At 41.1% G+C, this 12,754-nt stretch overlaps 1 protein-coding gene across 1 annotated transcript; it reads left to right on the forward strand.

Moving 5' to 3' along the window:
- The first annotated feature begins 4,957 nt into the window (after positions 1 to 4,957).
- Positions 4,958 to 5,380, forward strand: LOC140147556 (uncharacterized). Its single transcript, XM_072169336.1, has one exon. The coding sequence runs from the start codon at positions 4,958 to 4,960 to the stop codon at positions 5,378 to 5,380; it is 423 nt and encodes a 140-aa protein (XP_072025437.1).
- The last annotated feature ends 7,374 nt before the right edge of the window (positions 5,381 to 12,754 follow it).

Consider the following 12,754-nt stretch of genomic DNA (forward strand, 5'->3'; position numbering starts at 1 on the left):
ACAGTCTTATATACGTTGGTAACGCGGATTGGTATTAGTCTCCGACACGCACCAAATCCTGATTTTGATTGAGAGTTTGCTTTCTTAAACTGAGCCTGGATAATATTATTGATGTGTCCTATCGCATAATCTGCCAATAATAGTACATCTGTAGTATTTGTTACTCCTGGTACTGTTGTTCCTTGTTCACATATACATTTTCCGGCTTCGGGAGCGATTCCCATAGATTTACATGTTCTGTTAGGGTTGATTTCAATAAAAAGTCCCATAGGATCCACATCATATTTCTTTGCATTAGTAACTGTGTAATTGGCATGTCCCGGTGTTAAAGATAGCAGCGTGTGTCTTAAATCTAGAATATTAACCATGCGATCTTGATTGACTCCAAGTGAATGTAGTTTTTTAGCACCAATATGTTGGTCTATATCCTTCGAAGCAATGAGGAAGAGTACAGGATGTGCCATCTCAATTTTGGACTCTTTTGTTTTTTCCACAAAGGTACCGTACTTATTGCCATGATCTCCGAACATTAGAGTTATAGTGTTATCTAGCGAGGTGAGATATTTGACATATCTTGCAAGACTTTCGTCTAATGTCTGAATTCGACGTCCACTACTCTCATGTCCGAGATTAAGATCCACATAGTGGAAGAATGGCGTGTTAATGTCATCTAGTTGCGTTTGCATCAATTCTACCGATGACATAATGTAGTGAGTTTGATAAAATCCATTATAACATATCGTAGCGTTACCTTCAAAGGGGTCTTTTATATTGTTAGCTTCCAATATTTCGCAGTTAGATAATGATATATCTATCTGATCAATACCTTTAGTTTGTAGTGCTTTCTTCAGTTTGGAGTATGTCTTCAAAGTGTTATTCAGGTCTTTCACGCCTAAGAATTTGGGTATACCACAAGCACATTTTTGGACGCTCCATGTCCAGCACAAATCATCAATCCACATTGTATGATAGCCAACGGTCTTGAAAATCTTAAACATGTCACCAATGGAGGAATGGTGCTTTAGTAAAAAGCTACGGGTCCTAATAGTTCCTGAAGTAAATGCTACTGTATTTACATAAGACCCACCATTGAGAGATTGCATTAGGTTATAATTGAATACATGGGCCTCATGATTATCACGGATATCTTGCAACTGCTTCACGGTCTGCGGCATTGAGCGAAAGAAATGGCTATGTGACGTCGAGTCAAGCCATATGATGTTAATATTAGTTGCATTAGTGTATTTAACATCACCCCCTACAGGAATATTCTGAGGAAGCAATAGAAGCTGGCGAGCAATTGTGTTATTGTTTATCCTACAAGTAACAAAGCAGAACCCATAGTTAGGTTTTATCGGAGTACTTTTGATTTGATCAAGTATAGACTCTTGGAGATGAAGTATACTAGGAAGTTTCGTCCATTTTAGCGTTCCGTCATCAGAAGAGATTTCGCCAAGCATTATGGGGTGTTTGCATAGTTGTTGAGAACAGATGACCCGTCGATTTCCTCCATTAATCTGTTAAAACAAAAGGAAAATCTTTAAGTACTTTTCGGTAATATTTGCGCAAATCTATCTGATTAAATGGGAGTTTGGAACCCAGGTGAATGCTTTAGGTTAGCGATAACTCTTATTTGCCACCAGACATGGTAGTATCAACTATCAACGTGAGTTGTATCATGTCAATAAACGCGGTTATTCTGCAATATGGAGTACAGCACCCAAGGGAGATACTCTGGCATGATTCTAAACATCTGTTAAGAATCTCATATTATTATTTGTGTCGACGGTTCTTAAGATGTGCATTGGAATTATTGTTTTCGACTTGAATTCAGAGTTATAACGGGTACGTAAGAAGTAACTTGTACAAGAAATAAAAACGATTTACGAAGACTGTATTTAATTGCACCAAAGTATGATCACCAAAAAGAATGGGATATACATGCAGAGTATGCAAAGTAGGATTGTGTGAAAACTACTTGTGGTTACAGTTACGGTGAGGGCACGTGATTCTTAGTGGCGGTACATCTTAGGACTATCCACTTGTAGATTGTGGGTTCTCAGTTCATCCAGTTGTAGTAACATGAAATTTGGAACTAAATCAAAATACTGGACTTACTATTTCTAGCAATGCTACGTTGCGGGTGATACTGTGGCGGGACGGCCGATAGAAAAGCACGGGTTGAGCAACACGAACCTTTGTTTTTATTAACTGAACTGTCTCAATGTGTATTTAAATATGAAACCTGGTTGAGCGGCTGTAATGTGATTATGAAAGCCAGATGGCCGGGTTGACACCGGTTCCCTAAATGGGAACACGAAAAGTTTTGTGTTGAGACGTAGGTAAGTCGTGGGGGACAGAACCCCACCTTTTGAATCTCCCTTGCAACACAGAAGTGCATCTAAATAATTCTCACGTGATTCTTTCACTTAACTTCAACAGTACTTTATTTATTTATTTCCAGACTACAACATACAAGACAGTAACACCCCTATCCTATACTTTGACACTCTACTCCCACTACTATTTCCTTCTATCAAGCTACTACCATAAGCAGAAACACAGCTAGCACTCACTCTCGTCTGAAAGGGGAAGACTAACATGCGGTCACAGGCCCGGATGTCACGACGTGTTTCCTAAACCGCGCATGGGCAGAAGTGGCCGATAGGCAGCGCATTATATGTCGTAATGCAGAAATGAAATTTAAAGGGATGCTACGCGATTTGGGTAGGAAAATGAAAAGGGGATTACCTAAAAATAATATTATGTGTTGGCTTGATTTACCAATACTGTTTCGCAGCCCCCTCCTACAATGTGCCGTCCCCGGCACATGAACGCAAAAACAAAACAAAAACGGTATTGGTATATGCTACCTTGTTTCAATACTACAACTACTCTACTCTTAACTAAATGGAAATGGAAAGTCTTCAGTCTGCACTGCGGTCTTCATGGTTATCGTCTGTACCAGTCTGTCAGTTCTGAGACATCTGCTATGCTGGCTGTCCTTCATCATTTACCACTCGAATGTCCAAATGCTACCATCCTCGTAAGTATGTACGTCATGGTCGTGGGGGATTGGTTGGTCAGCTCATTTCTGGCTAGAAAGGCATTAGACGGTTCGGTAGTGGCCTTCACTCTTTCACTCTACCAAGTTATTGTCATACGGTTGGAATGAGAGTCTGGTGGCCCCACCACCTGTAAGTATCCTCAAGGCTCCAACACTCCTCCTTCTTGTGATTCATAAGATCAAGAAACTACCTCTCCGCTACTTTTTGAATAAGTTCATCAGGACTGTTAGGTATCATACTATTGGTAAATTGTGTTTACAAGTCCAAAAATTTACTCACGTTTAGACGTTTCATCTTCCGATCGGAAGACTTCATCAGTAATGCGATGAACCAGCAACACTCCTACTCTCATCTCCAGAGTGCACAGTTCTTTGCAGTAGCTGGTCATATACATGATTGAGAGAGTATGTCCCTTCATCGCGCAAGCCGATGTACGCCGCTATCTTGAATTTCATTTGGAAAACAAACGCAAAACGGAACATGAAAAATCAAAAGAAATACAAATTAAGAAGCTAAACAATCTCAAAGACAAAAATGAAGAAAAGAGCCGCTGTACCGGATATTGACTTGTCAGGAACACAGCTGAAAAAATGGGTTGTAAACAACACAGAAAGGAAGCTTACGGACTCGCAGAATTCCCTGCTGGCCAAAGGTTTAAATTTCGCGGTGTCGGTGGACAGGATTCCCAACGAAGATTTCATTGTCGCGGCCGAGAAAGTGCGTTGGAAATTACCACCTGGAGAAGCACAGAACCTTCGCGCGGAAGTCGCAGGAGTATCCCGAAATCGAACATTAGCAAAGATGAAAGAGTAGCACTCAAACAGTTGAAAAAGGACAAGTCAATAATAATAATGGGTGCAGACAAGGGTAGAAGCACGGTTGTTACATCTACCGATGGATATGAAGAGAAGGTAAACAACTTGTTAGGTGATGAAAAGACTTACGAAAAGTTAAAAGGAGACCCCACTTCAAAATACAAGCGGAAGTTGGTGGGTACCTTACAGAGACTTAAGAAAAAAAACAAGATTGACGATAGCCAGTATAAATTGATCTACCTGACTGCTGAAAATACACCACGCATATACTGCAACACAAAGATTCACAAAGAGGGATACCCGGTAAGACCAATAATTGAAGAGCTTATTTCCAAACCGTGTTAAGTCCACCATCCCATGTTTCTGAATTTCCCTGTGCTATATTGCAATGTGTTGTGATGCTAAGTATTATAATTTCAGTTGGATGCACCATTACAAAGCAAACAGTGGATGGACGCACAATAACAATACTGTGTGAGGCCTTTGTTTCCCAAATGAGAACAATAGTCTGCATATTGTTATGTAGCATTGTTATGGAAAATAATAACTTGTTGATGGTACAACTCATTGTTGCTAATGTCAAATTTGTCAAAGTAATTGTGATTGTATCTCACAAGTAAATGAGACACATGGGGTTGTGGACTTAACACGGTTTGGAAATAAGCTCTTCAATTGTGGATTACACTGGATCGATAGCGTATCAAACATCAAAAGCGTTAGCGGAGATCTTGTCCCCAATGGTAGGAAAGACGGCTCATCATGTCACAAACTCTAAGGAATTAGCGGAAGAACTTGCTACGGTCAGAATTGACGACGAGGATATTTTCAATTCACATGATGTCGTGTCGCTGTTCACAAATACCCCTATCAATAAAACACTGGAGATAGTGAGAGAATATTTGGAGAAGGACACCACGTTGAAACAAAGAACTTTACTTAACGCTGATGACATTATTGAATTGCTCGAGTTTGTTTTGACGACGACATACTTTTCATTCAGAGGAGAAATTTACATGCACAAATTTTGGAGCGGCCATGGGGAGTCCGGTGAGCGCGATTATCGCGAACATTTTTATGGAATGGTTGGAACAAAGAGCCATAGCCAACGCACCCATCGCTTGTCGTCCAAAATTATGGAAAAGATATGTCGACGATATCCTAGAGATTACCCCAAAGGGTACTACGCAAGATCGATCGACAGATCACCTTAACAAAGCAGATCCAACCAATAACATTAAATTCACATACGAGGAGGAAGCAGAAGGAAAAATACCTTTCCTTGACACACTGATCAATCGCAAAGATGATGGTTCGGTAAAGACGACGGTGTATAGAAAGAAAACGCACACCGACCAGTATCTAAATTTCGCTTCCCAACATCCCTTGCACCAGAAATTGGGGGTAGTCAGAACATTGTTAGATCGGAAAGACGCGATTGTAACTGAAGAGGAGGATAAACAACAGGAGGAGGACTTGAACACATCAAACATGCGCTAAACCAATGTGGATATCCGAACTGGACTATTGAAAAAGTAAAACATCATCAGATGAGCGATAAGACTAAAGCGAAAAAGAATGCAAATGACAAGAACACAGAAAAGAGTAAGGGCATGGTTGTTATACCGTATGTCCAAGGTGTGTCTGAGAGACTGCAGCGAGTGTTTAAGAAGTACAACATCCAGACAGCGATGAGACCACACAATACGCTAAAACAGAACCTTGTGCACCCTAAAGACAAAATTGAAGCCACCGAAACTTGCGACTGTGTATATGAGATACCATATAAAAACTGCAAGAAGTCGTACATTGGGGAAACCGGCAGACCTTTCGGGGTAAGACTCAAAGAACACCTAAAGGAGTCAGTAAAGTTAACAGGGAGGAAATTCACTCGCTTTTTACGCAAGGAGTCGGTCGACGAAATTAATAAATCCGCCATCACAGACCACGTGTCACAAGAAAACCATGTTATTGATTGGGATGGAGCCAAAGTAATTGACAAAGACTCTTGCAAGCAAACTAGATGGATCAGAGAAGCCATGTGGATCAGGAAACGGGGGGGGGGGGGGCAACGTTATCAACCGCGATGAAGGGAAATACTCTCTCAATCATGTATATGACCAGCTACTGCAAAGAACTGTGCACTCTGGAGATGAGAGTAGGAGTGCTGGTTCATCGCATTACTGATGAAGTCTTCCGATCGGAAGATGAAACGTCTAAACGTGAGTACATTTTTGGACTTGTAATTTACCAATAGTACCTCTGCGCTAATACCAATCGTCACTCGGAGAGAAAAACAAAATAATAATGGGTACTGCAGAAGGTGCATTACAAAGACGGCTAAGGCGGTGGAGGGAGCTTGTCCCCTCGCTCTGGTGAAGGACCAGCCTATCACTCTAACATGCGTGTACCACCAGAATCTCTCCCCCCCCGATACTTCTGCTACTCTGCTTCCCCGTCTTCCTTTCCTCCGTCTCTTCGCCGACTGGTTCCCTCTCTATTTCCCCCCATCTACTCTCTTCGTAAGTCATGGTCATGGGAGTTTGGTTGGTAAGCTCATCTCTACTTGATTGCATTGGTAATAGGACGGTTTAGACCTTAACTCCGAACCAGTGTCCTTAACTCTTCCAAGCTATCGTCCTCAGGCGCTAGCAAGAAGTCCGATGACGTACAAACATCACCGCCATCTATGTTTGGCACGACAGATAACACATAACTCCTGGAACTATCAATGACTCCCCGTTGTCCTGACGACATTGCCATACTCCTATAAGGAAATAAGTGTGACAAGTCCCAAAGTACAGTCTCCCTGTCTCGTCCGTAGAAAATACATTATTACCAAGCAGCCACATTAATTCCCCCTTCACACACAACCACAAAAATCACTGATGAAGATATCTTTCGAATTACCTCGACCTCACGTTTAATTTACTTGAATACGCAACAACCTCAACGCAACTTTAAACACAACTAAAACTACAACAAAATTTATTTACAACTGCTCCACTCTTGACTACTCTGGAGGTCTGGATGAACTTCTAATTAGTCCCACTCTTCAAGGCACTCACATGCACCTTAGGCCCCGCTCATGTTCCACCACAGGAACTCTATACTTCCACGGCTCTAAGTCCAGTTCCTCACACACGGATACTCTGCTCACGCTAACAATTGTTGGCCTACTGCCCATAGCTTTCTCAACTCGCACACCACCTCCTGGGAGTCGACTCAGCACCTGATATGGAGACATTCCAGAATCCCCGCTAACTCTCCCTGATACTTGATCGTTTCACAACCAAACGAAGTCTCCAGGCTTAACATGATTTACGTGCTGTCTCGGTCGTACCCCATTATTCACTTGGCCATGATATCTCCCTGCAACGGCTCCAGACGCAAATCCACAACACCGTAGATAGTCCTGCACATCATCACCCATCCCCACCCAGTAGTAATGCTCTCTCACCACAGCCAGAGCATTTCCATTTGACCAAAACTCGTCCAAAACTTGTTCCTGTAGTCCCCATAAATACAATCAGCCACTTTACTGACCTGCCATCACCACTCCCATCTTCTCACCAAAACACCTTCCTTCCCAGCAAACACAAAAACGTTTTAAAAACGTTTTAAATAAGTTATATTTTGGCTTTTGGTTTAGGGAAAAACGTTTTTATAACATTAAAATGTCTGGTTATATAAAGGTCATGATAACATTTTAAAACGTTTTATATGAAAACACACTACAACAATATTTTTAAATGTTTTCAAAAAATGTTATTGTAAACTATTTTGACAAACATTTTTCCCAAATATTGTGTCAATACTTAAATAACATTATGTTAAAATGTTTGAACCCAGCAAACACAGAAATGTTCTTAAAATGTTTTTTAAAACCTTTTAATAACATTTAAATGTCGGGTTATACAAAGGTCATGAAAACGTTTTCAAAACGTTATTGAAAATATTTTGGACAAATATTTTTCGCAAAATATATTTTCAACCCCAAAATAATATTCTGTTTAGAATGTTTTGTATCAAGTTTTCAAGAATGTTTTTGGAATGTTATTAAAACGTTTTTATACCCTTTATATAACCCGACATTTAAACGTTTTCTGTAAAACATTTTTGTTTGCTGAGCAGTAGATTATCAAAAATGTTTTTAAGGTTATTCCCGGAGGTTATTAAAGCGTTTTATACTCTTAATATGCCCTTTATATAACCCTACATTTAAACGTTTTCTGACAACCTTTTATAACCTTTTGCGAATGATGTCGAAAACGTTTCGTGTTTGCTGGGTTCACACTTAATATTTCCCACTGTCTCATATACGCCCGTATCGCAGAAGGATACCTCGCTACTGCTCCCCACACTGGTTTTCTGCCCTCTATTTTCCATCTCAAAACAGGGCCCATCACCCTATTTCGTAATTGCATGTCCCTTATGCTCTCCAAAGTAACTCCTCTCACACCTCCTTCTCCACTATAGCCATGATAGCCCCCTCCTAGTCCTGATCTTCTCTCTGCACATTCCCTTCCGTCCTCCCAACTACCCCCTTCTTACTTAATCTCCCATCACCTCGATGTCCTCCATGCTTTTCTGTACGTTCTCTCCAACTCGCTGCCCCTCCATAGGCCCTACTCTGTCACTACAATCCCCTCTACGGTCAACAGCCGAGACACACACTTTTGGCTCACATATACTCCTGCTGACACTGACCCCTTTGGTGGTCTATCAGCTGTCTGAGGGCCCGTGGTCTTTTGGATTCTACCTTCTTTAGGGCAGTATCCCGCATCATCCTCTCAACTGCTTTCAGTGAGGTGTCTATCGCGTCCATTCTCGCTTCCATCTCCGCCACCTTATTATCTGCTACCGCCTCCGTTCCCGTAATATGGTTATAAGCCAGTTTACTGCAGCCTCTCGACTTCTCTATTTTCAAGAATGATTCTACCTCCTCAGCTATACACACGGCAGCTTTCAACGTATCCGGCCTACCTCAAAACAACTCCGCACGCAGTTCCTGATCACTTACCGCGTTCTTAAAATGGCTCCTCGCAATTTTGTCCCTTTACTGTTTCTGTGTCCCTGGGGTAGGCAAACGCTGTCAACCTCTTTATCTCAGCCCTAAGGCAGCTAAGGTATCCTCCGGTAACTGTTGTTCCCGTCTAGATAATGTTTGGAAATAACTCTCCTCACTCTCCCTAGGCCCAAACTCTTTCTGCAACAACGCCACTAGTTTGTCATAGGATATCTCTCTCTCTCGAATCTATATCATTGACGCTCAAAATCGCTAAGGCATCATCCTCACTGCAGTTGAATAGCTGATACCTGGCCGCCTCCTCTATCCACTGGTTATATGCCATGCCTTACACGCCTCAAAGTGAATAATAAAGTCTTTCCACGGACGGGGTCTTTCCATCAAACTCTAGGGGGCTCTTCTCCGGCCTCACCTCGACTCCGCAGTCGCTATACGACTCCTCGTCACGGGCAGCATGAATTCCTTCAATTGTTATCTTGTGCTCCTGCATCGATTTGTTTCTCTCAACTATTTGGCCCTCCAACTCACTCAGTCTCCGCACCCTTTCCTTCGACTCCGCCTCCCATTCCTTTAGACCTGCATGCCTCTGTCGAAACACACGGTTGTTTGATGGCATGTAAAACTGTGTCATTTTAAAGAAAAGTTGAACAATGATGGCGCTATTTATCTAAAATCTTGTTTGTTTCTTTACAAGGAGTAGACACTTGTAAAATAGTATAAGAACATCAACAAACAGACTAACAAATAACAAGGGAATTTTTAAAAAAAACTTCTTATCATGAAATGTAAGGAGTAATTCCTATTATTGGCTAATTTGAATTTAAAATATATGTAAATAGCGCCCTAATTTTGCACAAAAATATCCAGTTTATAGAATTAAAATTACCACAAAAAAGCAGAAAAAGATGTATAATTTGATATAGAAACATAAACCTATGTTAAAAATTGCTACAAAATATATGTGTATCTACAGTTTATTACTGGGTTAGCTGTTGGTATCATTCAGGTCAAGAATTTAACATTTTGTTAGAAAAATTAATAAATGATCACATCAAACAACCGTGAACACTTGCTCACAGGTTTTCTTCTCAGTCTCAAACTTTGCGCGTTGCCTCTCATACCCTGGCTTCTGACTATTCAAATGCTCTAGCTCCCTACTCTTCGTCTCCTCCCAAGCCCGCACTCTCTTTCCTCACATCTCCCTCAACCTCAGCGATTTCACGTTCCTCCCTCTCTGTCAGTTTAACCTCTCTATTATTTACCTCTGCCACCCTCTCCCCAATTCCTTGCCCAGTTGATGATTTCTTATTTTTGAACATCTATCTCTTGCCCTTGACTGCTCTTAATTTTCTCCCACGTTTCAACTTCTGCACCAAAAGTAGCTTGTCGCTCCTCCAGCTTAGCTATTTCTAGTTTCATTTCAATCTCCCATGCCCTCTCTCTCTCTCTTTCTTCTATCTCAGCTTCCCTATCGGACAAAGCACTAATTCTCCTACCTACCTCCCATTCCTGTCTATCGCTCTGTATGTTGAGAACGTACACATCTTTCTCAAAGGCCGTTCGTCGCTCTTTCAATTCACTAACTCCACGGTTCCTTTCAATTTCCCATGCCCTCTCTCTTTCTTCGAACTCAGCCTTCCGGACAGACAGGGCACTCTCCCTCTCACTGGTCTTAGTTACTGGTCCCACGTCCTCGCTTTTATATCAACGGTAGCTCGTAACTCCTTCAATTCAGCCACTTCACGTGCCCTCAACTTCCCATGCCCTCTCTCTTTCGTCAATCCTGGCCTTCCTTTCAGCCAGGCTCGTTTCCCAGGCCTCCACCTGCGAATCAAAGGCAGCTCGTCGCTCCTCCAGCCCAGCTACTTCAAGTTCTCTCTCTCTCTCTCTCTCTCTCTCTCTCTCTCTCTCTCTCTCTCTCTCTCTCTCTCACTCTCTCTCTCTCTCTCTCAACCCTTCCTGTATCCCCTCCCCTCCCGTCTCCATATTCTCCATCCTCCATCTCCCCTCCATCTATCCTTGCTCTCTAAAACTTAACCCCCTCCTTTAATACCCCCACTCCCATTCCTGGGCACTCCCATTTCCCCCTCCTCAGTGGCGTTGTCGGGGATTTTTTTTAGGAGGGCATGGAAGGATATTGACAAATATTGGCAAAAAAGGCCTAACATCGTATTATACTAAAATATCACTGCGGTCAGCATCCCACAGAGGGAGAATCAAGCAGGAAAGATGTCTGTCCCTCCCTCTTGGCTACCTCCACTGAACCTCCCTTTCCGGTTCCAATGCCCTCCCTCTCCTCTTCTCTATCCCCTTTCTTACGAGATGCAACATATGACGAATTGTAATTAAAAATATATGCACCTGCTATACTATCCACAGAAGTATCCCACATGCTAGCTCCAGTAACAACAAGCCAATTTTCAGTAACGTAGATTTCTTTTTGACATTGGGAGGGGGGTGAGTTTGGAAAAAAATTCTTGAAGTATAGTGAAAAAAGACTTTTATTAGTTAATTGGAATGACGTACTAACTGACGAGGTGGATACAATGTACACTAATTTCATATCTAAATTCAATGACTTGTATGATGAATGCGTACCAAATAAAAAATTAATCGTAAAAATAATCAAGAACCACATTCTCCATGGATAACAATAGGACTCTTAAAATCAATTAACCATAAAAATAAATTGTATAAATCTTTTCTGAAACATCGTACGACTGCCAAGCAAGATCGGTATAAAATATACAGAAATAAATCAAATTCACTCCTCAGGAAAGCCAAAAAAAGTTACTTCACAAATAAACTAAATAAATACAGAAACAATATGAGGAACACCTGGAAAATACTTAAAAATATACCGAATAAAAACAAAAGTTCAAACTTAACCACCCAATTTCGTGATAATAATAATAAAGTATACACAGATCGAAATCAGTACGACGGCAACTTGGTGACCTCTTTTGTTCGACAGAAAATTTATACGGGTTGGTGAACACGGGTTACGTAACACAATGTTGAAATTTTAGCCGGCAAACGCGTTTTATCAAAATAGCTCCAGAAATGGAAGACACGGGTCGTATATTGCTCTATTTATGTACCTTGACCACAGATAATATATCAAACATTCGTGTAAAGCAACAAATAACGTGTAAAAGTTGAATTAAATGGAAAATAAAGAAGCTTGAACATGTCCAAAGTAGCTCGGAAAATGAGAAAAATTGCATGTCACGAACACAAAAATGTTCATATCATCAAGCAAGAAAAATGGGTGTCATGTTATAATATTATAATAACTAAAGTTAGCTTTCCTTGAAAATTTCATGAATTTTGGTTGGGGTATATTCCTAGTCGTACATTGAACATGTTGAAATATTTATCTTTGTGCGTGACTACTGTCACGCGATATATTGTACGGCCGATGTTTTTCCTGCAAAGAGACTTTCATTGTCAATTGTCCATTGTTGGTTATTTACCTTGAAAATAATACTCCCAACGTTCAATCAATTTTAAAGTCAGCATAAAGGTTGACAACTTACATTATTTGGACGGTGTTAATTCATTCCAGAAATAGAATACACGAGTGAGCCACTGAGTGGGAATAACATTGCTATTATTACCGAAGCTATCAAATCACTGGTATGGCTTAGGGAGTGTTCAGAAATACTATGGTGGGGGGGGGGGGCTGGAAAATATGTAGGGGGTCATAAAATTTTAGGAGTTCTGAATAGGGGGGGGGGTTGAAAAAGTTTTGGGTGTATGAACAGGGGGGGTTAAAAAGTTTTTCGGCACGTAGAGGGGGGGTGTAAAAATGTTACGGTGTGAAACCAGAACAAAAGTACATT

The sequence above is a fragment of the Amphiura filiformis genome, chromosome 3 (assembly GCF_039555335.1).
Source record: "Amphiura filiformis chromosome 3, Afil_fr2py, whole genome shotgun sequence".
NCBI classification, from domain to species: Eukaryota; Metazoa; Echinodermata; class Ophiuroidea; order Amphilepidida; family Amphiuridae; genus Amphiura; species Amphiura filiformis.

Bases quoted from the DNA above. Each gene is read 5' to 3' on its own strand.
- LOC140147556 (XM_072169336.1), top strand. From the start codon at position 4,958: ATGGAATGGTTGGAACAAAGAGCCATAGCCAACGCACCCATCGCTTGT.